This window comes from Acinonyx jubatus, chromosome E3 (genome assembly GCF_027475565.1).
Source record: "Acinonyx jubatus isolate Ajub_Pintada_27869175 chromosome E3, VMU_Ajub_asm_v1.0, whole genome shotgun sequence".
NCBI classification, from domain to species: Eukaryota; Metazoa; Chordata; class Mammalia; order Carnivora; family Felidae; genus Acinonyx; species Acinonyx jubatus.
Window position 1 is genome coordinate 14234122 of NC_069398.1, and position 23375 is coordinate 14257496.

Genomic DNA, 23375 nt, shown 5'->3' on the forward strand with positions numbered 1-23375 from the left:
CGCCCGGCTCAGCCATGACCAGTCTGCCCCGCCCCCCAGGCCCCACTCAAACCCTAAAGCACACCTTGTTCCTCATTGCACGGAGCAGGTCTCGCACCGACGTCCCCTTGTACGTCCGGAACCTTCTCAGATCTGTGGGCGGGCAACTCCTTGGCAAAGCTGCCCCCACCAGACTCCCCTCCGCCTCCCGGACCCACCCCGGGCCGAGCCTGGCCTCTACCTATCTGCAGCGGCACGGAGATGTGCGTATGCCAGTTGCACCGGACCACCGCGGGGCCTCCCGCCTCCAGCGCCCTCACCAGGGGCCCTTGCTCAGGCTCCTTCTCCAGCCAGTCACTGACGTCCTAGGACCCCACAGAGCTCCTGAGCCTCGTGACCAGTTTCAGAGGCCAGGAGTGCCCTACAGCTTGGGGGAGCAAATCAGCAGAAGCTTCTTGGGTTAGGGTAAGGATTGGTGGCCCTTGAGTCCAGCTTCTCTGTGCCATGTCTCCATGTTACCTTCCAGGTCTTCACCAACCTGTGAGGTAGGTACTGTTGTCCCCATTTCACAGATGAGCACATTGAGGCTCCGAGGCACAGAGTCTCTTGCTCAAGGTCCCACAAGTGGGGTGGACTATCTGGGCACCCGTATAGCATAAGTGACAACTAGGCATGGGGCGTGTGTCAAGTGGGGCGGGGAGGAGGGGTGCTGGGGACCAGCAGCGGGGCCGGGAAGTCTGGTAGTGAGCATCTGGAGTGTCCACATGGCAGCATCTAGGAGTCTAAGGTCCGAGCTTGGTTTAGAGAAGGAGCTGGGATGCCTGGAACAGGCAGACAAGTCTCTGCCCAGCCACTCTGGCTTCCCCTTCCTTATCACTCAAGACCCGGATTTGGGACTTTCTGGGGCTGTTCCCAAGATTTCCCTCTGACCTGGAAGAACTGGAGCTGCTTGGCTCTGCTCCAAAAGAAGGGGTGGGCCAGCACCTGGTGAGCAGAGGGGCGGGCCTGCGGCAAGGGGTGCAGCATGGTCTCAACCAGGTTCCGGGCAACCACCTTGTCTGTAACGGGGACCAACGAGGGATGGCTTCAGGCCTGCCCAGCCCCGTGCCCTGCTTCCTCCCTCCTCTGCCAGGCCCAGGCCCCTCACCGTGGGTCTCTTCCTCCAGGTGAGCCAGACTGGGAGCCCCTGCAAGGATGTTTGCCTGGCGGTAAAGACTCTCTCCAAACGGGTGGCTGCCGCCAGAAAGCACATAGTAGAACACGCAGCCTGCAGAGAAGATGTCCACTGCGCTTGTCTGGGGGCAGAGAGACAGACATAAGGAAGTGGTCCCTGCTTCCAGGAAGCCTCTCTGGTTCAAGTCTCCCATGGGCTGATACAGTAGCCAGGGCTTTGGTTCAGACTAGAACTCCAGGGTGCGTCCTGAGCGCCATTTCCTTGGCCTGGGATCTCCTCCCCTCTGCACCGTTGGGAGGGGCCCATGGTTTTCATCCAAAATCTTTGCCCTACTGAGCCACTGGTGCAGGTGTCCAAGCTGTGTTCCTCCAGGTCTAGCAGGTAACAGGAGTGAAGCTGGCCAGGCACGAGGCAATGAAGTGGCACCTGCCCTCCCAGTGGTGACAGCTGGACTTCGCTCCAGCTGCCTGCCTCCAGGGGACTCTCCCTGGTGACAGAGCTTTGATTTTCCAAGAGGATCCCGAAATCCAGATTGTAACGTGGAATTCCTCAAGTTAAAATACTGGCCGCTAATAAAATCTGTACGGGCTTATAACATCAGTCCCTTTGGCCTCCAGGTGCCCACCTCCTGCTTTCTCTGGACTCAGGTGTGGCTTTGCCTAGTGCCTGACCATTCCTGTTAACTCCCATCTGTGTGCATGGCTTCATATTCCACTTGCACACTGACAGCTCAAAACTCCGTAAGCCTGGAGTCTCAGGCTCCTGCGTCTCTGGAAGTCTGACACTGCTCTGGGCTTCAACTGTATTCGCTCATCTGGTGCTCCCCAAACCCTTGACACCAGTGGCTCTCTCTGGCTACACATTAGAACACCTGGGGCCCTACTCCAGGCTGATCAGGTCAGAATCACAGCATATGAGCTCTGGGCATCTGACTTTTCAGAGTTGCCCAGTGATTCTGCAGCACAGTGCGGACTGAAAACCCTTTTCCAGCTCAGGATTTCTCAACCCTGGTACTATTGACACCTGGGGGCGGATAATTGTCATGGGGGGCTGTCCTGTGCATTGTAGGGTGTTTAGGCCTCTAGCCCACCCAATGCCAGTAGCAATCCCCGATTCCGTGGCCATGTATGACAACCAAGAATGTCTCCAAACAGTGCCCAATGTCCCCTGGGCAGTGAAACAGTCCTTGGTTGAGAACTGCTTCTCTAGGTGAGAAGGGAACTGTGCCCACTTTACAGATGAAGAAACAAGCTTGGCCATATCTGGAGAGGCACGCGGCCAGGGAGGGGGGAGGACTCACAGGGCTGTCGGTGGGCAGCAGTTGTAGGAGCTCGGGTGCCATCCAGCCTTCCGTGCCGGGAATGCCTGAGCGGAGGCTGAAGCTGCAGCGGCCGACAGGCAGCTTTTTGCAGAGGCCAAAGTCTGAGAGCACCACCCTGCCTCGGCCCTCAGGGCCGTCAGGCCCCGCGATGAGGACGTTGGCCGGCTTCAGGTCCCTGTGCACTGAGAACAGAGCAGAGCTGAGCGCTGGCTGTGGGGAAGGCGGAGCCAGGGGTGGGGAAGGCGGAGCCAGGGGTGGAGGGCGGGGCCTGGGATGGAGGGTGGGGGCGGGGCATACCGATGTGTAGGGAATGCAGGTGGGCCAGGCCGGACATCAGCTGCTGCAGCGCCTCCCCGGGCTCCAGGCCCCAGCGCTCCAGCTCAGGGTTTTCCACGTACTGAGGGGGTGAGGGACAGAGAGTCACTCTGCAACCCGGGACCCTACCAGCGCCCCACCGCCCCTCCGAGCTCTGGCTCACCTCCTGCAAGGAGGCCTGGCAGAGCTCCAGGGCGATGTAGTGGAACTGGGGTTCCCGCTCGGTACAAAAGTAGCGGAGCACATTGGGGTGCCTGTCCGACTCCTGCAGCAGCTGGACCTCCCTCCGGACCAGGCCGAAGCATTCACGGAGCAGCCGCTTGACAGCCACGGCCCGGCCCTCCAACTGGCCCCTGGGAGGTTCAGAGAGGGAAGACGAAGGAAAAGGCTCCCGCCTGCACCCACCTCGGGGAGCCTTGGGAAAGCATGGCTCCCCGAGAGATAGTGGCCAAAAGTGCCGCGACAGCCACACCTCCAGCCCAGCTCCTGACTGCCACTCACCGGAAAACGAACGTCCCGCCTGCCCCGCGGCCCAGCACGTCCTTGGGGTTGAAGGAAATCTTGCCCACCACGGTGAGCTGCTCAGCTAGCGGAGAAGAGGGCGCAGTGTCAGGGAGCTCTGCTCCGCCCACAGCCTCCCCTCTCCTCAGTCCAGTCCCTCCCGCTGCCTCCACGCCCAGCCTGGGGCTGCCACTTCCTCTTTGTACATCCTTGGCAACTTAACCCCTGTGCCCTTGGTTTTCTCATGTGTAAAGTGGGACTCGTGTTGACGATCCCACACACATTACTGTGGATTAAATGAATGTGTGGGAGGAGAGTGGTGGTGAGGGCTGATAGATTACCCTCTTTATCATCCTCCCTCATTCTGTTGCTGCCCAGATTTCTTTCTTTACTTCCTCTGCCAGGATTCCCACCCACCCACCCACCCCACCCCACTCTTGCCAGTTATAATAAACCCTTTTCACTGAGGAACTGGCTTTAAACAGTTGGCAGCATAGTAAGGGTGAGTGCCGTCCCAGGAGAGACTGCCCCCAACGGGAAGGGGCAGCAGTGAGCGTTCAGATGCTAAGCTGTCCCAGAGTTGTCCCTGTCCTAGGGTGGCAGGGAGCCCCTGGAATGCCTTGGTTTCCTCTTAAGGATGAGGTTGGCTCAGGCAGGCAGAGAGTTGTAGTCTTGAACAGTTACACTCTTCCCTTTGGGTAGCTCGCGAGAGACCTTTCACAGTGACCCAGGCATGGCTATGCCCTGCTCAGCCCCAAGGGACACCATTCATACAATTCAACGTATACGGTGCCCCAAGAGCTGTGCGATGCAGTGGCCCTGAGAACACTCTACTCAGGAAGTGCTGCTCGCTTCGGTCTCTGCAATTAGCTCCAGGAAAAGCAAATGAAAAGTAGCATAAGGATCAGTGAGAAGGATACCAAGCTGTCCCTCAGGATTGCTCTGGATTATTTTGGTAAAAATTCACTCCCATCTGTTGGCAAGATGTGGGCAGGAACCTAAATTTCCAGACCCTGGACTCTCGGGAGTGATGGTCTCAGGGCCTGGAAGCACAGGTAAGAGCGGGCCCATTTCTGGCAGCTCAGAAGGCAGGGCTCTAATGGACTGTGGTCATGAAGGCTGATGAAGGACAATGACAAAGAGGAACGCTTTGGTGAGAAGCATCCTGGGAAAAGATGGAATCTGGCCTGTCTGGGGAAAGCTGGAGTCCAAAGACCCAAGGAGTTGAGGGATTCTGGGTGCACTGGGTGGGTATTATGTGGACCCTCCAGAGCCAGTGAAGTGACAAGAACAGTAACCCCTCAGGGCTCAGGCAACTTTGCGGTGAGCACCTTCTGACAGAGCAGACCCCTCAGGAAGGGGAGCAGTTCTGTCTCAGCAAAGGCAGGGTGAACACAGGGGTGGACGCAGGGAGCAGCACTGAAGCGTCAAGCCGAGCGTGGGTGGGGCTGGGGGAGCTTCAGCTAGAGTTAAGGGGGCAGCAGAGTGGCTCCAAGGCGTGAGGTAGTGGTTTGGGCAGTGACCAGGAGGTAGCAGCGAGCAGCTCATGCTAAGGACCGAAGGCCAGTCCAGCCTGGAGCCCAAGAAGCAGGAGAAATAGCCCAGACTGAACAACAAAAGCATGTGAAATCCCCCTTGGGGCATCCCACAGATGCCAGCTTGAAATTAAATGGACAAAAGAGAAGAGAAGTGTTTAAAAGTCCTAGGGGGCGCCTGGGTGGCTCAGTCAGTTAAGCGTCGGACTGCAGCTCAGGTCATCATCTCATGGTTTGTGAGTTCGAGCCCCACAGCAGGCTCTCTGCTGTTGGATCCTCTGTCTCCCTCTCTCTCTGCCTCTCTCCTGCGTGTGCTCTCTTTCTCTCTCTCAAAAATACTAAACATTTAAAAAATATAAAAATACTGGCTCACACCTTTAAAAAGAAAACCTAAAAAAAATAAAAAAGCCCTAAAGAGAGGAAAAAGAACAAAATGATAGTAATTTACTATTACTGTTACCAAATATGACGTCAAACTAACCCAAATGTTGTTAACATCACCTAGGAGTGATTTAATCATAATAATGCTGGTAGCCTCTCACAGTGAGGTGGGTGTTATTTTTCCTATTTGACAGATGAGAAAATCAAAGCTCAGAGGAGGAAAGAAAGCAACCTAAGTTAACCGATAGTGGGGTTTGATCTATACCCAGTTTTATGTGCATCCAGAGTCCTTGAAAATAATGATAAAAAATGATGGCAGATATTTCTCCAGTGCTTAACTGCATAGAAGGCTGGATTGGAAATATTCTCTTAACTCACTTGGGCTTAACCACCTTACTGTAATGGCTTCTAATAAACCAACTTGAAAGCTAAATCCGCCCCCTTTTTTCTCTGTCCCTGACTCTGCCCTTTACTGTTCACTTAGGCTTACCTTCTGGGTCTTCGACTGCCTGGGCTTGCTCTGAGCGGCTTCGAAGGCCCTTCTGGCCCTGTGGGGTGGCCCCTGGTGGCTGGGGCTGAGCACGCTGTGTGATGTGAGGAGGGTCTGCAGGTGCCAGGAGGGCCTGCTGCTGCTTCTCCACCAGCTGCTGCTGCTGACATACAGGGCCGAAGAGGGCTCAGCCTTGGCCAGCCCCTGCCCCGTGAGGGGCCCCGCGGCAGTGCCTGAGACAGCCTGGCATGGGACCGTGAACATACAGAACACAGTAGTGGGGGCTCGAGGAGCTGCTGGGAGGAAGGCAGGGGGCAGAATGGGAGCTGGGTGAGGGAGAGAGCTGCTGAGTGGTCTTGGAGAGAAGGAGCAGAATTCCCTCTAGGAAGACCCTACGACGCACCTGAGGTCAGGGGCAACGGGCTTACCTGCCTCATTAGGAAGATAATCCACCCTCCCAGGAGGACAGCAGTGAGGCTAGCTGCCAACAGGTCTTGGGGTCCCAGCCCTGGATACAGGTCTGGGGTTTTCTCTTCAGGATGCAGCTCCGGGCTCCAAGGTTTCTCACGGCTCAGGCTCAGGAGCTGAGGACAAAAGAACACTCTTAGCACACTCACCCAATGTGGAACCCCTACCCTTCTTCATCACTCAGGACAGGGCTGCTGGGCTTAGTTCTGGGCTTAGTTGACCGGGCAGGGAGTAATAAGGCCACATGGTGGGAAACATGGTGCTGTCCGTGGTGCTGAAACATCATTGTGTCCCTGGAGCGTGGTCTTCAAAACCCAGCTGATTAACAGCCTGTCCTGGGACATCACTAAAAAATACAGATTAGTCTTGGAGAATCACCAAGAAATTCAGATATCCATCTCCGAAGATTCTGATTCAGTGGGGCTTGAGCAGGCTCCCATGTAATTCTGATGAGCAACCAGAACTTGAGAATTACTGCTCCAGGTCATGGCTGTTCGAACCTTGAACTACTAGTGATTCTTGCCCCAACCCTCTCCCAGGAGAGCATGCTTTTACAGCTTTTCTGTTTACATTTTCTCACTTGATAAATATTTTGTAATTTTTACACTGAAGAAGAATTAAAACTGTGATCCATATTTTACAGCTTAGATATCCTTTGACCCTTCTTATACCTTTCTGGCAATAACACCATATGTGTATGTCTTTCTTCCAGGAAATTGCATGGGATCAACTGACCCACCTTCAAATGTTATTCCTAGTAGGCTGAGGAAAAGGTCCATTGGATGACCTCCCAACATGCCAAGTCTCCCCTCCCATGCCCTCTGCCCTGCTAGCGCTGACCTCCGGGAAGAGGGCTAGAGGCTGCGTGCTCTCTGAGAGTCTCTTCTCAACAGTGCCACTCCTTGGGGTGGGATGTACCCTCAGCATGGTGGTATGCAGGACTGGGGGTGGTTCGTGGTGTCCTAAGAAGCAGAGCAAAAGTCAGCTGGCTGAAGGTAATCTCAGCCTTCCAGCTCAGGAGCTGGGCTCATAGATCCTTCATCTACTCCAAACCTGAGCCAGAAGAATCTCACCAATGAGCAGCCACTGGCTAGGGAGGGCCACACTGCCTGAAGGGTATCTGACAGCCGTGCTAGGTGAGCCCTCTCGCTCGCCTGAGACTTGGAGTGTCACTTCATCTGTGGTGGGGCCATCCATGGGGGCCAGGGTCAGTCCTCGAGGCTATGGCAGAAGATAGAGAGTCATGAGCGAGGGCACTCCTTTCCTGCTGCATCCCCTCCTTCCAGCCCATCAGAGACCCCTTCTCACCACTAGCGCCACCCCTGTGTGAACCAGTGCTTTAGAAACATAGAAGCCAGTTTCATCCTTCCCCACATACAGTGTCATCCTAATGAGGGAGAAGAAAAAAGGGAGAAGGATGAGTGATTCTGGTGAGTCATTTCAGTTACCACTATACTGGTGTCTTTGTCATGTCCCCTCCCACATAGACTCTGGGCTTAGCTATATGACTTGCTTTGGATAAGGAGACAAAAGCAAATGTGACACAAGCAGAGGCTTGAGAAGTGTTTGTGCTTTGGGGCTTGTCCTCCAATGTTGTTCTCTGGAACCCTGAGACCACCATGTGAGAAAACCCAGGATAGCCTGCTGGGGCATGAGAGACCGCGTTTGACACCCCCCAGGCTAAACAGCCCACTAACTATGATATAGGTGAGAGGCGCCAACCCAAACTACCCAGGCTCAGCCAAACCACCAGCTGACTGCAGATACTAAGATGGCTCAGATCAGAAAACCACTCAGCTAACCCATAGCCTCTTGAAAAATAATAAATGTTCATTGTTTTTTAAGCTGTAAGCTTTGGGAGTGCTTTGTTATGCAGCAAAAGCTAACTGATACAAGCTCTATAGTCATGGTTTCTAAGTCTGTGTCTGGCCCAGACCTCTTTCAAGAGCTCAGTTCTCTAAATCTGAACTTGTCACTTCATTCCTTACCACCTCCTCCTCTTCTTCCTCTAGTGCTCCCTACCTCTGAAAACAATAGCATCCATGTGCTTCTAGAAACCTGAACATGACCCTTGAGTCCTTGCTCACAATCACCAAACTCCCTGATCACCAAATTCTTACTGTTTTTCCCTCTTCATATCTCTTGCTTTCCACTTTTCCCCATCTCTATTGTTTCCATAGCCCAGAAGGTCTTTATCTCACGCCTGAACTAACACAATATTCTATATGTGTGTCCTTCCTCACTACACAGCTCTAAGATATTCTTCACACTGCAGCCAGAGTTGTCTTTCTAGAATGAAAAGATGATCAAATTACTTCTTTGCTTAAAACCCTCCAATGACTTTTCCTTAGCCTTAGGAGAAAATGTACAAACCATTTAAATGATCCTACCAGATCCCTGCTTAACACTGCTCAGATCTATGCTCCAGGCTTATTTAATTTCTGTTCCCTGGCTGCAATGCTCTTTCTCTTATTTTCTATTCATCCTTCAGTTTTCAATGTATATGTCCTTTCCTCCAGGAAGCTTTCCATGACTGCCTCTTGTCCCTGGTCTCAATGTAGGTACCCTTCCTATACATTCCTATGGCAAATCTATACCTCTGTTATTCTCTATCATACCATATTATAATTGCCCTCTTACACACTTGTTTCCCCCACTAGACTCAGATTTCTATAGGTGGGAACACTGACTGTATTATTATACTTCCAGAGTCTAACAAGTGATTGGTACACAGTAAGTGCTCAATTATTATTTGTGTAATGAACTGAAAGAATAAAGAACTGAATTAATAGATAACCCCTGATTTTACCAGTCTGTCTCTTTATTTCCTAAGATGGGAACTCTAGGGTATTTGGTACTATAAGTAAGAATAATAGTCTTTAACAGTTAAGGCATTGCACCTACCAAGCAGAACAGTCTCCATCTGTACACTGGAGTGGAGACCTGGAGGCCCCCTCTAGGCTAGATTGTACCCAGAAGTCGCTGAATAGCAGGGCTATCCAGAAGGTCCTGGGGGCACTTGGGTGGGTGGGTGGGGGAGTGATACTGGGCACTGGTTATTTATCAATCAGTTTGGTAAATAACCAGTTTGAAACAGCTGGTTCAGCTGTACAAGTGTGTCATCCTCAAACATCACACCTGTCCAGAGGGCTCCTCCCCGGTCCCAGGGATGGGCACCTACAGAAGCTGGGTGTCCAAGGCGGAGAAGTAGGTAGCCGTGTCCTGGGCGCCTGAGGCAGGCAGTCGGATGTGGCCCCAGCGGAGGGCGAGGAAATGCAAGGTGTCCCGAGCCAGCGTGAGATGGGGCAGCTGACGCAGGCTGTCCTGGTACCAGGTGTAGATTCCCATCACGGGCATGCCCAAGTCCTGTGTCCACAGCACCGCCCCACTTCCTGGGTCCACGGTTAGCAGCAGGCCCATCCCACAGGATGCCAGGTGGCTCATGTCTGCCAAGAAAGACAGCTGGGGAGATATGGCCAGGGAGCTTGGATGTGAGGCATCTCAGAGCATCTTGGGGTGGGGAATCTGCCCGAGGTAGGCCATCAGGAGGGCCACTCAGGTGTGTGGGGGCCAGGTGAGATCACCTGGAGGCTTATGAGGACATGGGAAGGTCAGTCACATTTCACTGGGTTGCTTTGATTGGTCAGGGGACTAGTCAGGGTCAACTGGAGAGCTGTGTAGAATGGAGGGCTCTGTCAGGGTCATCCAAAGGTGACTTAAGGTGTGTGAATCAGTCCAGGTCACTTGAGAGAGGTCACTTAGGATGTGGGGTAGTCAGCCATAGTCTGATAACATATCACCCAAGAGAGGTCAATCAGGGTGGCCTAGAGGCATGTGGGTCACTTGGGAGCCATTTAGAGTGTGAAGGGGTTAGTTAGGGGCCCTGGGAGAGTGTCTGTTGTGATGTTTATGTGTATTTGCTTGGGTTCTCATGCAAAACGATGAAGTCAGGGTACAAGGAGTAGCTTAGGGGCACCTGTAAGGTCACTCAGGCAACTGGGTAGGACAGTCATAATATCAAGGGAGTGGTCAGAATTACCTGAGAGGGGTTAATCTTGGGGGAGATCACTTAGAGTCATCTCTCAGGGGTCATTCAACATTGGGGGTCAGTTAGGACATGTGGGGACTCCTCAGAGTGTTTGAGGGTTGCTTGGGTCACTCAGGACAAAGGGAGTCACCCAGAGTTACCTGGCTCAGCTCATTGGGAATATGGAGGAACTAGGATGTTAAGAATCGCTCAGTGGGGGTCAGGCTGGGCGTTAAGGGGTTCACTTAGGGTCACCCATCAAGGGTGTGTCATTCAGAATGTGGTGGGGCTTGGTCGTGGATGCCACTCAGAGTCCCCTGAGTTGGGAACCTTGCTCCAAGGTTGGAGCCAGAGAAAGGGGACACTCACATTTCCCAGGCAAGCCATCCATGGGGGGTGCCGAGTAGCGGCGGTAGGTGGTGTTCCAGCGCAGGGCCGGGGACTTGGGGTCATGCATGGTGACTGTGTACTCTGCGAGTGCCCAGAAGCAGGGTTACCAGGGGTACCCACGTGAGAGTCCTCCCCCGCCCCCAGCCCCAGGGAGTACCATCTGGCACCCGTCCTGGAGGCCAGAGTCTGTGAGCATCACAGGATGTTTGGGTTACTGCTGTGTCCTCAGCTCCTTGTTTAGCACTCAGTGAAATGGTTGTTGACTAAAGATTGACTGGCCTGGATTCAACTTGGACAGCCAACAGCCAGGCCTGGGCAGCACAAAGGAGGGGGCCGGACACCCACAGCTTGGGGAGCAGCTGGGGCCTGACTCACGTGTTCGGCCGATGTAGAGGCGGGGGGTAGAGGGACCCTCTGTGGTCAGCGTCATCTGCGTCTCTCCCGACTCAGGGTCCACCACAAACCAGGCATCCTGCTTCCGGCCTGTGGAGGTGGAAGGCGTGCCAGCCTTCAGGATGGCCTGGGACAGGCTGTGCAACCCGGCTGTCCTGTGCCCAGCTGGCCCACCGTGACTAGGTCCCCGTCCCTGCCGGACCTGGACCCGCAGGCTGGAGAGATGCTTACCCGTGTAGAAGACGCCATCAGAGCTGCGACACGGGGAGGCATGAACCAGCTCGGGGATGGTAAACGGCAGCCTCTGAGAGGGAAAGTTTCCGGGAAGGAGAAAGAGCAGAAAAACACATACGACCTACTCACTATGTACAATTATTTGAATCTTCCTTTCCCAGAGAGGGTAAGTAACTCAGCTATTGTCACATGGCTGGTAAACGGCAGAGCCAGGCCTTAGACCCAGGTGATCAGTTTCAGGAGCCAGCACACTTAACCACTTTGCTACACAGCCTCTTGAACTGGGGAAATCCCCCGCTCCTTCCCGAGATGCCACCTGATGGATCCGGCCTGACATCCTCCTCTAAACAGCTGCAGGGACCTCAGGGCTTCAAGGGCCAGGACGGCCTCAGAGAAGCTGAGGATCGGTTCCAGACTAAAGGACACCCAAGAGACATGATGACCAAACACAGCAGGTGATCCTGGGTCAGATTCTGGATGAGGAAAACAATAAAGGACACCAATGGGACACTTGAAAAACTACCATGTACTGTGGATTGGATAATACTATCGCATCCACGTTAAATTTCCTGCTTTTGATCATTTATACTCATCCTTAGGAATACGTAGTCCCCCTTGAGGGGTGAAGAGGCAGGTCTGCAACTCATTCACAAACAGTTCAGAAACAGAAATTGCATAGGGGCGCCTGGCTGGCTCAGGTGGTGGAGCACGGGACTCTTAATCTTAGGGTTGTAAGTTCGAGCCCCACCTTGGGTGTAGAGATTACTTTAATTTTTTTTAATCTAAGAAAAGAAAGTGTGTATATACCTTGTCTATCTATCTATCACCTATCCATTGAAGAAGAATGATAAAGCAAAGGTAATAAGATGTTAAAAATTGATGAATCTGTGTAAAGGGAATAAAGAATGTCTTTGTACTATTCTTGCATTTTTCTTTCTGATGTTATTTGTTTATTGTTGAGAGACAGAAGCACGAGTGGGGGAGGGGCAGAGAGAGAGAGGGAGACACAGAACCCAAAGCAGGCTCCAGGCTCTGAGCTGTCAGCACAGAGCCCGAGACGGGGTTCAAACTCACGAACCATGAGATCACGACCTGAGCCAAAGGTGGACACTTAACCGACTGAGCCACCCAGGTGCCCCATTTCTTTCTTTTTTTAAGTTTTTTTTTGAGAGAGAGAGAGAGAGCGAGCGCAGGGGAGGGGGAGAGAGAGAGAAAGAGAGAGAATCTCAAGCAAGCTCCACACTGTCGGCTCAGAGCCCAATGAAGGGCTCAAACTCACGTGAGATCATGAGCTGAGCAGAGATCAGGAGTCAGACGCTGAAACCAATTGAGCCACCCAGGCGGCCTGCATTTTTCTCTCTTATGTTGGAAATTGTATCAAAATGAAAAAAATCCCCAAACTCCACATACAGAACTGTCGCCACTCGAAGCACACTCTGGGACTGAGGGCAAGAGAAGCCGGGCTTCCCAGGGGCGTAGTCAGCACCGACAACAAAAGGAGTCATTACAACGTGTAATTGGTAGGCACAGCTCGTGCTGTGATAAGAGAGCACAAGTGGAACTACCTAATGTGGGGGACTGAAGAAAGATCGCTGGAAAGAGTTCATTCATTCATTCAACGATTTAATGAGCACCTATTATTAGCCAGGTGCCAGGACCAGTAGTAACGGAGACTGACAAAGTTCCTTCCTGCGTAGAGTTACATCTCTGGCGTGTGGAAGGGAGAGATAATAAACAACAAAATATATAACGTAACACCGAGTAATGATAAATGCCACAAAAAAAAGGAAAAAAAACAACTTACTGAACTGGGATAGAGTGGTTTGAGATGCTATTTTAAAGATTTCTTAAATGTTTATTATTTTAGAGAGAGAGCAGGGGAAGTGCAGAGAGAGAACCCTGAGTGGGCAACGCGCTGACAGCAGAGAGCCTGATGCGGGGCTCGAACTCATCAACTACGAGATCATGACCTGAGCGGAAGTCGGTCACTCGACCACGCAGGCACCCCTTGAGATGCTATTTCAGAGCAGCGGGCCAGGGTAGTGAGAACCAAGCCGAGCGAGGAGGTGAGCCATAAGGTCACGTGCAGGAAGAGCTCTGAGTGGAGGGATGGCCCCGGTGTAGAGGCCCTGGGCAGGGAGAGCTACCGACCGGCATATTTGAGGAACAGCAAGAAGGCCAGCGAACCTGGGAGGGCGGGGGTAGACAAAGGAAGAGTGGCCGGAAGTGAGGGCGGCTGGCTGTAAGGTCACAGGCTGGGAAAGAGCTTGGACTTTAAATTGGAGTTGGAAGATTGGCTGGGGGATGAGGAACACTTCTCACAAATATTCTGGTTCTTCTTCTGGGATTGTCCTTCCTTTCCTGCTTAAAGTACACACGGCCATGACTTGCTTTAGCCAATGGGAACGGAGAAGAGACACGTGTCGCTCCTGCATGGACACCGTAAGAGCCAACGTCCCCGCCCCCCCTGGGCTTAGGGCTGATAACGGCCCCCTACTTTTATGGGCCACAGGATACTGCACGGGGCCCCGTGGCTTCCCACACTGCCCGCACCTTTGTAGGTCAATCCTTTAATAGCACGTCCTCGAGCTAACCTGTTGGAATGTGCTGTTTGCCGCTGGGACCTCGCCTGACTTCCGTGCTAACATCGCTTGTCAACTCAGCTTCCTACACGTACTTGAGACCTTTCTGGCAGCCTTCCTATGGCACAACGTTCTGACACAGCACATTCCGCCCCATTCCTTGTGACAAATCCAGAGTCGCGTTCAACAGCCCCCATAGGCGTCCTGATGTAGAAGGCAGCCGAAACGGCCGCAAGTTCCTCTTCTCCCCTCTGTGCACGCCCCTTTTCAGCAACTCTCCCAAACAACTGGAGTCTATTTCTTCACCGCTTGACTCTGCACTCGGCCACTGGACTTGCTTTGGCTAATGAGACATCAGAGAATGTGATACAAGCATAGTTGGGCAAGTGCTTGTGCACAGGCCTGGCCTTCTCTTTGGCTCCCTTGTTGTCAACACGTGGACAAGCCCAGGCTCACCTGACAAGGATGAGGGACATGTGGCCCAGTGGCCCCTCTCAAAAGCCAGCCAACCACCAACCGTCAGCACGACAACCATCCAGCGGACCAGGAGCCGGCCACAGAGGCTTGAGCAAGCTTAGTCAAGACCACCCGCTCAGTCCAGCCTGAAGTGCCACCCCCCTCCCCGAATTGTGGGGTAAATAAGTGGCTGGCATTTTCAGCCATTGGGTTTTGGGGTAACTATTCACTTGGCAAAACTAAATGATGCGTTATTTCCCCCCCTTGAAGCCCCCACAGTCCTGGAGAAGCCCCTGGGACACCCTCAGAGGCCCGACAGCCTGCTCTGTAGACGGCTTGAACCACCACACCACCCCCTTTCAGCAGGTCCCTCCGGACAGCCTTCCCATAATGCACCCAGAGCCTCTGCAGGGCACACAGACGCTGACCATTCGGCGCCCCCTGCTCTGGATAACGGAAGCCCGGGCCCTCTCCCATCCCAAGCACTGTAGGAAACACACCATCAATCCCTGCTGTTTCTGGGTCCCCAAGACATATAGGCTGCCATCAGCTGGGTCTGAGAGAAAGGCTGTCCTGTGGGGCAGAGAGGAACAGGGGGAGGGTTAGGCTCATGCCCCCTGGTTTCCTGAAGGCCCCCTTTGCCGCCACCCTCCCCAGCTAGTAGGAGGCGCCACACAGCTCCAGATCCAAACCTCTTCCCTTCCTTCCAACATGCCCCTACCCCCGGCCCGCCGAACCCCCTCCAGACAACTGTGGCCTCCCCATCTCCCAATACCCCCTCCTTCAAAGACCGCAGGTTCACTTACTCGGTGACATACATTGGCCCTTGGAGGATGGGATCTGTGGGCACAGGGACATGAAGTATGAGTAACCCCCTCCATACCGCCCACTGACAAGCACAGCTCAAATTCACGGGGTGCTTACTGTGGGCCAGGCACTGAGCCACTCACTTGACATGCATGTAATTTAATCCTCCTGAGAACTCTGTGAAGTAGGGTCATTACCCTTGGCCCCATTTTACAGGTAAGGACATTGAGGCTCGGAGGGGCGAAGTGACTTTCCCAAGGCCACGCAGCTGGGAAGTGGTACAGCTGCCTGCAGAGACTGGCTTGTTGGAGCCTAGACCCCAGTCACTTATCTTCCATGCACGGTGATCCCCCCCAGCCCCCAACTCAGGGTCCAAGGAAGGAAGAGTGACTGCCCCTTGCTCACCATCCTTCAGCGTCCACTTCAAGTCCCCCGTCTGCTTGCTCAGTGCATGGAGACTTCCATCCAGGGTGGACACTAGCAGGAGGCTCTCTGGCCTGAGGCTCTGGACCTGAAGTGGGAAACAAAGTCACCTTCTCTGAGGAGCCAGGGGGCACCCCTTGTCCTCACTGCATGCAAGGCTGGCTGTGACTCCCCTTCTTGCGGGGGGCGGGGGGCAGACAAAGAAGGAAGCAGGACTGGGGAAGCTGCTGGCTGCCCCCATTGATCTCCTTGACCCTAGAGAGGGGTTACAGTGGGAACTGGGGCGGGGGGGGGAGGTGGCTCCCACAGTGTCTAAAATCTGTCCTCTTCCCCACCCCTCAATTCTTCCTGGTTTTCCAAAGAAGACGGAAGGGCTTTACGAAAGGACTTCACAGTCTCCCTACGAGATGGGTGCTATTCTCCCCAGCGCCGGGGAGACTGAGGCTCATGCCGGTTAGGTAATTAGCCTAAAAGCACGCGGAACAGCTGCTGGCATCTCTCTGATACCTGCAACCTTTTCCTCCTTTGCCACACTGTGGCTTTTCTTGGGGTGACCCCCCCCAACCGGCCCAGCTGCTTCTGGTGCCAGGCTCCAGGGGTCCTGTGGACCAAGGCTCGGGGTGGCCAAGGGAGGGAGGGCCAGAGCTGCCCTTGCATCTGGCCTCCACTGGGCTAACTCACCTGCTTTAGCCCCTCCTTGAGCAAACAGGGTGAGGCTGAGCTCCTAGCAGGAACCCTAACATCCGGGTGGCCCCGCCGCACCCTTGCAAACGCCACATCCTGCTCCAGGACCCTCAGGATTGGAGCTGAGCCAACGGTCTTGGTGGAGGGGTAGCAAACAGCCTCTTGGCCCCTCTCTTCTCCCAGCCTGCTTTGCGCTCTGAGAAGAAGCTGCAGGCTGATTGCCCACAGCTGAGTGGCTTGACCATCGATGTGTTTACAAATGTGTTTTTAATTAGCGACCAATTTTTAAAATTGGAGAGGTTTCACTTTTAAAAATCTGAATTTCTAATTTGTCTCATTTCCAGTCTTTCTAAATTTTCTGGAGAGACCTGTTGCGGCCACACCCGGCTCACATTCCTACTTGGCAACCAAGGGTGGACCCAGAGCTGGAAGCAGGACAGTGGAATGGCTCGAACAGCCACCTGCATGATCCAGTTAGTGGTCCTGGGGGCTTCAGGCCCGACGAGTGGATTCTAGCCTGGGTGCCTTTGCCCACTCCAGGCATTTCTGTAAAACCGGACTGTTACCTCCTAGCGGGGCTGGACCCGATTCCCACACCTCCTACTTATTTATCCCAGAGGTTCTGAGCCCAGGGTCCAGTCGTGGTTTGGGAGAACGACTGTGAGTCGCCTGAATTTGTAAAACTGGGTATGTGGGCGCATTTCTAGACAGAGGACCCTTAAGTTGATCCCACGTCCCAGCCCGCATCCCAGGACTTTTAGGAGGCCAAGCAACCCCCCCCCCCCGCCCCCGCACCCCCCTCCCCGCCCCCAGGCTATTCTCTCCACCTGCACCCCCATGCTGCAGGAGGGGCGGCTGTTCCCTCCACCAGCGCCTTTCCACGCTGGCACATCTCTCCAATCAGGTGTTCGCGGGGGCAAAGGCAACCCCCCACAGCTAGGAGGTTTTTCCTGGCAGGGTCCAACTTGGAGCCACCTGGACCCGGAGGAGGGCAAGGCGGCCCCTGTTGCTCCGCTGTGCGCCAACCCCTCCCCCCCGCCCCTGACCTGGGAGACTCTGCGGCCGCCCCACTTCTCACCTGGAGCCCCGGCGTCCGGAGTAGCGCGGCGAGCTGGAGCAGGAGCCCGAGGTGGAGCGGGGGCCAACGGCCGCATCCCTGGGCCCCACTCGCCATAGCCGGTCCCTCAGTGCCTCCAGGGGACAGCACGGCCCCGCCTGGCCCGGAGGAGACTCCGCCCAGGGCTGGGCCACTTGGGTACACAGAGGCTGGGGCGCAACCTCAGCCCGCGTCCCGCTCCTTCCCCCGCCCTTCCGATCACACTCACCCCCCAGTCACCCTGCTAGAGATGGCTCGGGGAGGTTACCTGCGGAGGCCATTCGTGGACTTTCCCACCGGCCAAGTGCTGTACCAAGCGCTCTACACCCTTCGTTATCAGCTCATTCAATCTTCACCGCACTCCCGATGGGAAAGCTGAGGCTCACGCTGGAATTCAGACTCAGGCGTCTCCCCTCAAAGCTCGTGCTGTTACTATGCTAGGGGCCTCCACTGAGAGGTGATGAAATATAGGTGAACTGATGGACTCATTCTTTCAGTAAATATTCACTCATTATGCAGCCTGGTAGGCAGGACAGATAAGGTACCTGTCTTTGTAGAACTTCCACGCTTCCCCGCCTTGGATATCAGACAGTACGGCCTCAGGGCACCCCTTGCTGGGGTGGTTACAGTCCTTGTTGTAGGCAGACCTCCCGACTTGGTCAGCCAGGGCCTGCAGGGGTCCAATGGGTTGTCAAGTTTGGGCTCATGCATTTCTCCTTCTTCCTTGGGTAAAAATCACTGCTGATCTGACCATCAGACAGCCTGGCTCCGCCTCTCCCTCTGCCTCTTCCTCTCTGTCATCCCTGGCCTTCTTGGTCACAGCCCCCACAGCCACTGAAGAGTTCTTAGCTAGCTGGCCCATAGCCTTCCTCTCCACCCCAAGGATGCCGCCACCATTGGTGTCTCCAGTGTCACCTACTCCCGCACATGGCCCCGACCCACGCTGCAATCAGCTCACGATTACCTAGAACTACCAACTAAATCATGCCTGGCTGGAACCCCATCCTTCCGCTGCTCCAAGGATGGGCTGCTGAGGGCTCACAGGTGCCTGCGTCTCCACAAAATTGCCCTTGGTTGACTGGAGCATCCCGTGCCCTCCTGCCCATGACTGACTGACCCGGGGCGGGGACTGGCCCTTTCGCCTCAAGGTGAAGCCACCTCTGGTACAATTTGTGCTGTGGAGTTTCTCATGCTTCACTCCCTCCCCCGTCTCTCAGAGAGTTCATCCCATCACTGAGCAAGAATCCCTGCCTCAGGCTCTGTTTTTAAGAACCTCCCTGATCTAAGGCACCCTCTAATCATGTTTTCATCAACTGCAGCCTTAAAAAAACCCAACTGCCTCGTGGCGAAAGGCCTCTTTTTGAAACGTGTACATCATAAAGTCTGTGGTTTGCTTGGTTACCCCTTCAGGCTTAACTGTTCCAAGGCTCCCAGTTGGCAAGTGGTCCTAACTTCATAGCACGAGCGATTGCTTGTCGCTCTAGAAACCAACCCAAGCTACTGAGGGTGTGAATGAAGCCTCCTTCATGCTTTATGTTTCATACGGCTGTACATTTCCTTGGAACGTACATTGTGTCTGTCAATTATGCTTGGATTCATAGTCATTTCTCATGCAAATCAACCCTATTTGCATAGGCAACCTACAAATGAACTCACATAAATCATTTTTTATGTGTGTGATGATATGAATAACACACATTGTAGAACCTTTATAAAATCCAGAGAAATAGAAATAAAACAAAATTCATTCATGGTTTCACCTCCTGGAAACAGAGCATCTGTTAACATTCTGTTGTATTTTCTCCAGTATTGTTCTTTTTCCCTACGCCTGTATGTTTTAATGGGCTACGATGTTGAAATATTAACAATGTTTTGCCGTCCAGAACTTCATTTTCCCTGACAGCCCTTCTATTCAGGCGGAGTTGCTCTGAATTTATCGCCTCAGTGAAGGGAAGAAAGAGAGAAAAGGAAGCTTCTTTTAGCTTTTGAGTGCTTGAATACCTCAGGGCGTGAACCTAGCCCTGAGAGAATAAATAATGAGGGTGGAAAAGTAGAAAAGTGCCCCCCCCCGCCCCGCCCCTGGGCTCAGAGAGGAAGCTTCTGCATCGCCCTCACCCAAGGACAGGACCCCGCGTAGCTTTGTGGGATCAAGAGCAGAGGGGGTGTCTGGCTTCAGAGTGGAGACTGGAGAAGCAGTGGGCCTGGGTCTGGGCCGCGGGGGTTGGGAGGGGTTAGTGTGATGTGGAGGTGGGGGAATATTTTCCAGATGCCTGAGGGGGAGTGGGAGAGAGAGAAGTGAGGGAGAGAGAGAGCCTCCTCAGAACGAAAGAGGAACAACTGCAGCAGAGACTGGTAAGGACGAGAGACAGGACCCAACGGCATCTCAAGAGATGCCAGCTAGGACCGATGGTGTCAAGGACTCAGTGTCCTCTTGCCTCCTGGCATTATGCAAACTCCATGGAACTTAACCCCGCCCTGGACGAAAGCTGGGAAAAACCAGACGGGGCTGAATTGCTTCCACCTGGCACAAAGGGAGCTTAAAATAAAACGGTAAATGGAGTTATACGAAGTAAAGTTAACGTCTCTTCTCCATACCTCAATTTGTGCTCTTAAATGCTCTGCTCTTGGACAAACAGACATAAACCAATAGCCTTTCTCCATTCTAGCAAAAGAGTGGAGAAAACAGAAATAGTGACGGGGAAAATATTCCCAGCATGATAGCAATAAAAAGAAAATGCTTAGAAATGAATTTAACTAGAAAGGCACAGGACATCTATGAAGAAACTGATAAAGTCTTATGAAGGATATAAAACGAAATGCGAACAAATTGAAAGCTGTGACCCTGGGTGGGAAGATTTCATGTAATTAAAACGTCAATTTTCTCCTAACCAGTTATAAGTATAATGAAATTCTATTAACTCTGGACTTTAAAAAACTTGGCTAACATAAAGATCATATGCAAGAATAAATGCTTGAGAATAGTCGAGAAAAGTGTGAAAATGAAGAGTAATGGAAAGGGGACTTATGTTACCAGATATCAGAATATAATGTTAAACTACAATATCAATATAATTTTACCATGGGGATTGACAAGTAGATACATATATTGGTTGGATCAAATAGAGAATCCATAAATATATATCATTGTAAGTGAGAATTTAATAAATGACAAAGATGATATTTAATTCAATGGAAAATGTATTAAGTGCCTTGGTATAATTATCTATCCATCAGGAAGCAAGTAAATCTTTATGTCTCTCTCTCTCTCTCTCTCTCCCTCTCTCCCTCTCTCTGCCTCTTGTATTTGCCTTCTTAAAACTTGAAGTATGGCCAACACACCATGTTCCATTAGTGTTAGGTTTACCACACAGTGATTCAACAGCTCCCTACATTATGCTATGCTCACCACAAATGCAGCTACCATCTGTTACCTTCTCTTTTTTTTAACCATAGACTTTATTTTTTCCAGCAGTTTTAGATTTATAGCAAGACTGAGTGGAAAGTCCGGAGATTTCCTATATATTCCCTGCCCCCTCACATTCATAAGTTACTCCTGTTATCAATGTCCTCCCCTGTACCTTTGTTACAGCTGATGAACCTACCTGGACGCATCATTTGGCACCCAAGGTCCGCAGTTTACGTTAGGGTCCACTCATGAGCGGTACATTCTATGAGTTTGGACAAATGTATACATCCACCATTAGAATATAATACAAGGCATTTTCACTGTCCTCAGAATCCTCTGTGCTCTGCCTCTTCATCCCTCCCTCCTCTTTAATCCCTGGTAACCACCGATGTTTTTACTGTGTCCATGTTTTTGCCCTTTCCAGAATGTTATATACAGTAAAACCTTGGTTTGTGAGCATAGTTTGTTCTGGAAACATGCTTGTAATCCAAAGCACTTGTAGATCAAAGTGAATTTCCCCATAAGAAATAATGGAAACTCAGATTATTTGTTCCACAACCTAAAAATATTCATATAAAAATAATTACAAAGCTGTAATATAATACAAAATAATAGAGAAAATACAAAATATAAAGAAAAATAAACAAATTAACCCACACATACCTTTGAACACCTTCATGGCTGGTGTGAGGGAGACAAGAGAGAGGAGGGTTACTGTGTAGGACGATTTTCATATCACTAAGAGAATCACTGCTATCTGTTGGCTCAATGGAATCTTTTTCGTTTTGTGCAACTTTACAAAGGAACCTATCTAATGACCTGGAATGAAGCAAAGCATTCCTAAGCTTACTCTTGTATGAAAAAGCAAAGGACTGTCCATAGGTGCTTTGAAGTGACCAAAAATACAGTAGTGTCCATTGTAGGCACGTTCCAACGTTCCGAAACATCACTGATTTCTGCCTGAGACCGAGCATCCGAGCATGGGAGACGATCACCCACAATCCTGCAGTGAAAAAGAGAGAGAGAGTGAGAGAACCATTTCAGTTGTGATCATGTGATGTTCAGCGTCACATACTACTTGACTGCAAGACATCACTCGTTTATCAAGTTAAAATGTATTAGAAATGTTTGCTCATCCTGTGGAACACTCAAGTTACCCGCAATCCAAGGCTCTGCTGTAGTTGGGATCATTATAGAGTTTGTGGCCTTTTCAGATGGGTTTCTTTCAACTACTAATTTGCCTTTAGGGTTCTGCCATGTCTTTTCATGGCTTGACAGCTTCTTTCTTTTTAGCACTGAATAGTAGTCTTTCGTCTGATGTAACACAGTTTATTTATCCATTTACCTACTGAAGGACATCTTGATTACTTCTGAATCTCGGCAGTTATGAATAAAGCTGATATAAACACACTTATGTGCAGGCTTTCGTGTGCATCTTGTCAATTTCTTATTAAAATACATCAAACTTACAGAAAAGCATACAAATCATAGGCTACACAGTGAACTCATCTATTTAACCTGTACACAGATCAAGAAACAGAACATGACCAGCAATGCCACAAGGTCGCTTGTGACACATTCTAAGAGTAACCTCTATCCTGACTTACAACACCAGAAATTAGTTGTGCTGATTTTTGATATTTATACAAATGGAATCATACTGTATGTTCTCTTCTATGTCTGGCTCTTTTTTCAATTAAAAAATGCATTAATTGCATGAATTACCACAATTACTAATGTGGTAATTACCACTATTACTATTATATGAATAGTAACTCATATAATTACTGGTAATTGCCCTTGACGGGCATTAGGTGTTTTTCCTACCAGTTTTGGCTATCATGGAGTGCTGTGAATATTCTCGCACTTATCTCTTGAGGACCGTATCTTTGTATTTCTGTTGGCTACTTACTTGCGAGCAGACCTGCTGGATCATAGGGATGTATGTATGTTCGGCTTCCATGGATTTTGCTGAGTAATTTTCCAAAGTGGTTGTACCAGCTTACATTTGGCGCTGCTGGTGGTAGAGGGTAGTTTCTTACGCAGTAAAGAAAATATGGAACTATAAAAGAGAAAAAGACACAGATGTATATGAAATATATAAAAAATGAAAAACTTTAGGAGGACAAAAGATACCATAAACAAACATCAGATTAGAAAAATATTGGCAAGACAGAAGACAACAAGGATTAACATATATACTACAAACCGCTCCTATAAATTGGCAAGAAAAAGACAAACAACCAAAAATTATGCAAAGACTATATGAATAGAAACTCACAGAAGATCAACTGCAAACATGTGAAAATGTGCTCAAAATCATGAGCAGTCAGAGAAATGCAAAAATGCGATTTTTAAAAAGTAACACGTATATCAGTTTATGCCCATAAATTTGCAAAAATTAAAAAGAAGGCAAAGTAATGGCAAAACGTTGATAATTGCCAAAGCTGGGTTGTGAGTATTTGGGGGTTCACTATATTGTTCTATTTTTTTTCGAGATGTTTGAAAATGCCCGTAATAAAAAGATGTAAAAAGCCTAAACAAATTAAAAAAAGAAGGCTAAGCCTATTACTGCCAGGGACCTGGGAACAAGCATACTCTCACATGGGGCTGGTGGAAATGGAAATCTTTTCGGACTTTTGTGAATGCAATCTGAAAACTATTTAGAATAAAAAATGCAGGGGCGCCTGGGTGGTTCAGTCTGTTGAGCATC

General features: G+C 51.2%; 1 protein-coding gene across 8 annotated transcripts in view; it reads right to left on the minus strand.

Annotated features, from left to right (window-relative positions):
* ERN2 (endoplasmic reticulum to nucleus signaling 2) overlaps window positions 1–23375 on the minus strand; it is a 44377-nt gene that overhangs the window by 417 nt on the left and 20585 nt on the right. The window contains exons 3-27 of one of the 8 annotated variants that reach the window (XM_053213768.1): window positions 22575–22724; window positions 21326–21665; window positions 20859–20924; window positions 17802–17926; window positions 17525–17706; window positions 15459–15564; window positions 15053–15086; window positions 14747–14819; window positions 11206–11278; window positions 10957–11064; window positions 10561–10662; window positions 9346–9610; window positions 7473–7551; window positions 7238–7385; window positions 7005–7126; window positions 6125–6280; window positions 5697–5859; window positions 3291–3375; window positions 2953–3142; window positions 2772–2871; window positions 2454–2656; window positions 1127–1274; window positions 910–1037; window positions 221–344; window positions 65–132 (exon numbers count right to left, since the gene is read on the minus strand). In XM_053213768.1, the coding sequence (XP_053069743.1) occupies window positions 65–132; window positions 221–344; window positions 910–1037; window positions 1127–1274; window positions 2454–2656; window positions 2772–2871; window positions 2953–3142; window positions 3291–3375; window positions 5697–5859; window positions 6125–6280; window positions 7005–7126; window positions 7238–7385; window positions 7473–7551; window positions 9346–9610; window positions 10561–10662; window positions 10957–11064; window positions 11206–11278; window positions 14747–14819; window positions 15053–15066 (2349 nt within the window). In that variant the 5' untranslated portion in view covers window positions 15067–15086; window positions 15459–15564; window positions 17525–17706; ... (2 more) ...; window positions 21326–21665; window positions 22575–22724. Of the gene's footprint in view, window positions 1–64; window positions 133–220; window positions 345–909; window positions 1038–1126; window positions 1275–2453; window positions 2657–2771; window positions 2872–2952; window positions 3143–3290; window positions 3376–5696; window positions 5860–6124; window positions 6281–7004; window positions 7127–7237; window positions 7386–7472; window positions 7552–9345; window positions 9611–10560; window positions 10663–10956; window positions 11065–11205; window positions 11279–14746; window positions 14820–15052; window positions 15087–15458; window positions 15565–16987; window positions 17136–17238; window positions 17457–17524; window positions 17927–20858; window positions 21666–22574; window positions 22725–23375 lie in introns of those variants that run through there. The other 7 variants (XM_053213765.1, XM_053213769.1, XM_053213767.1 and 4 more) reach the window with 7 other exon arrangements.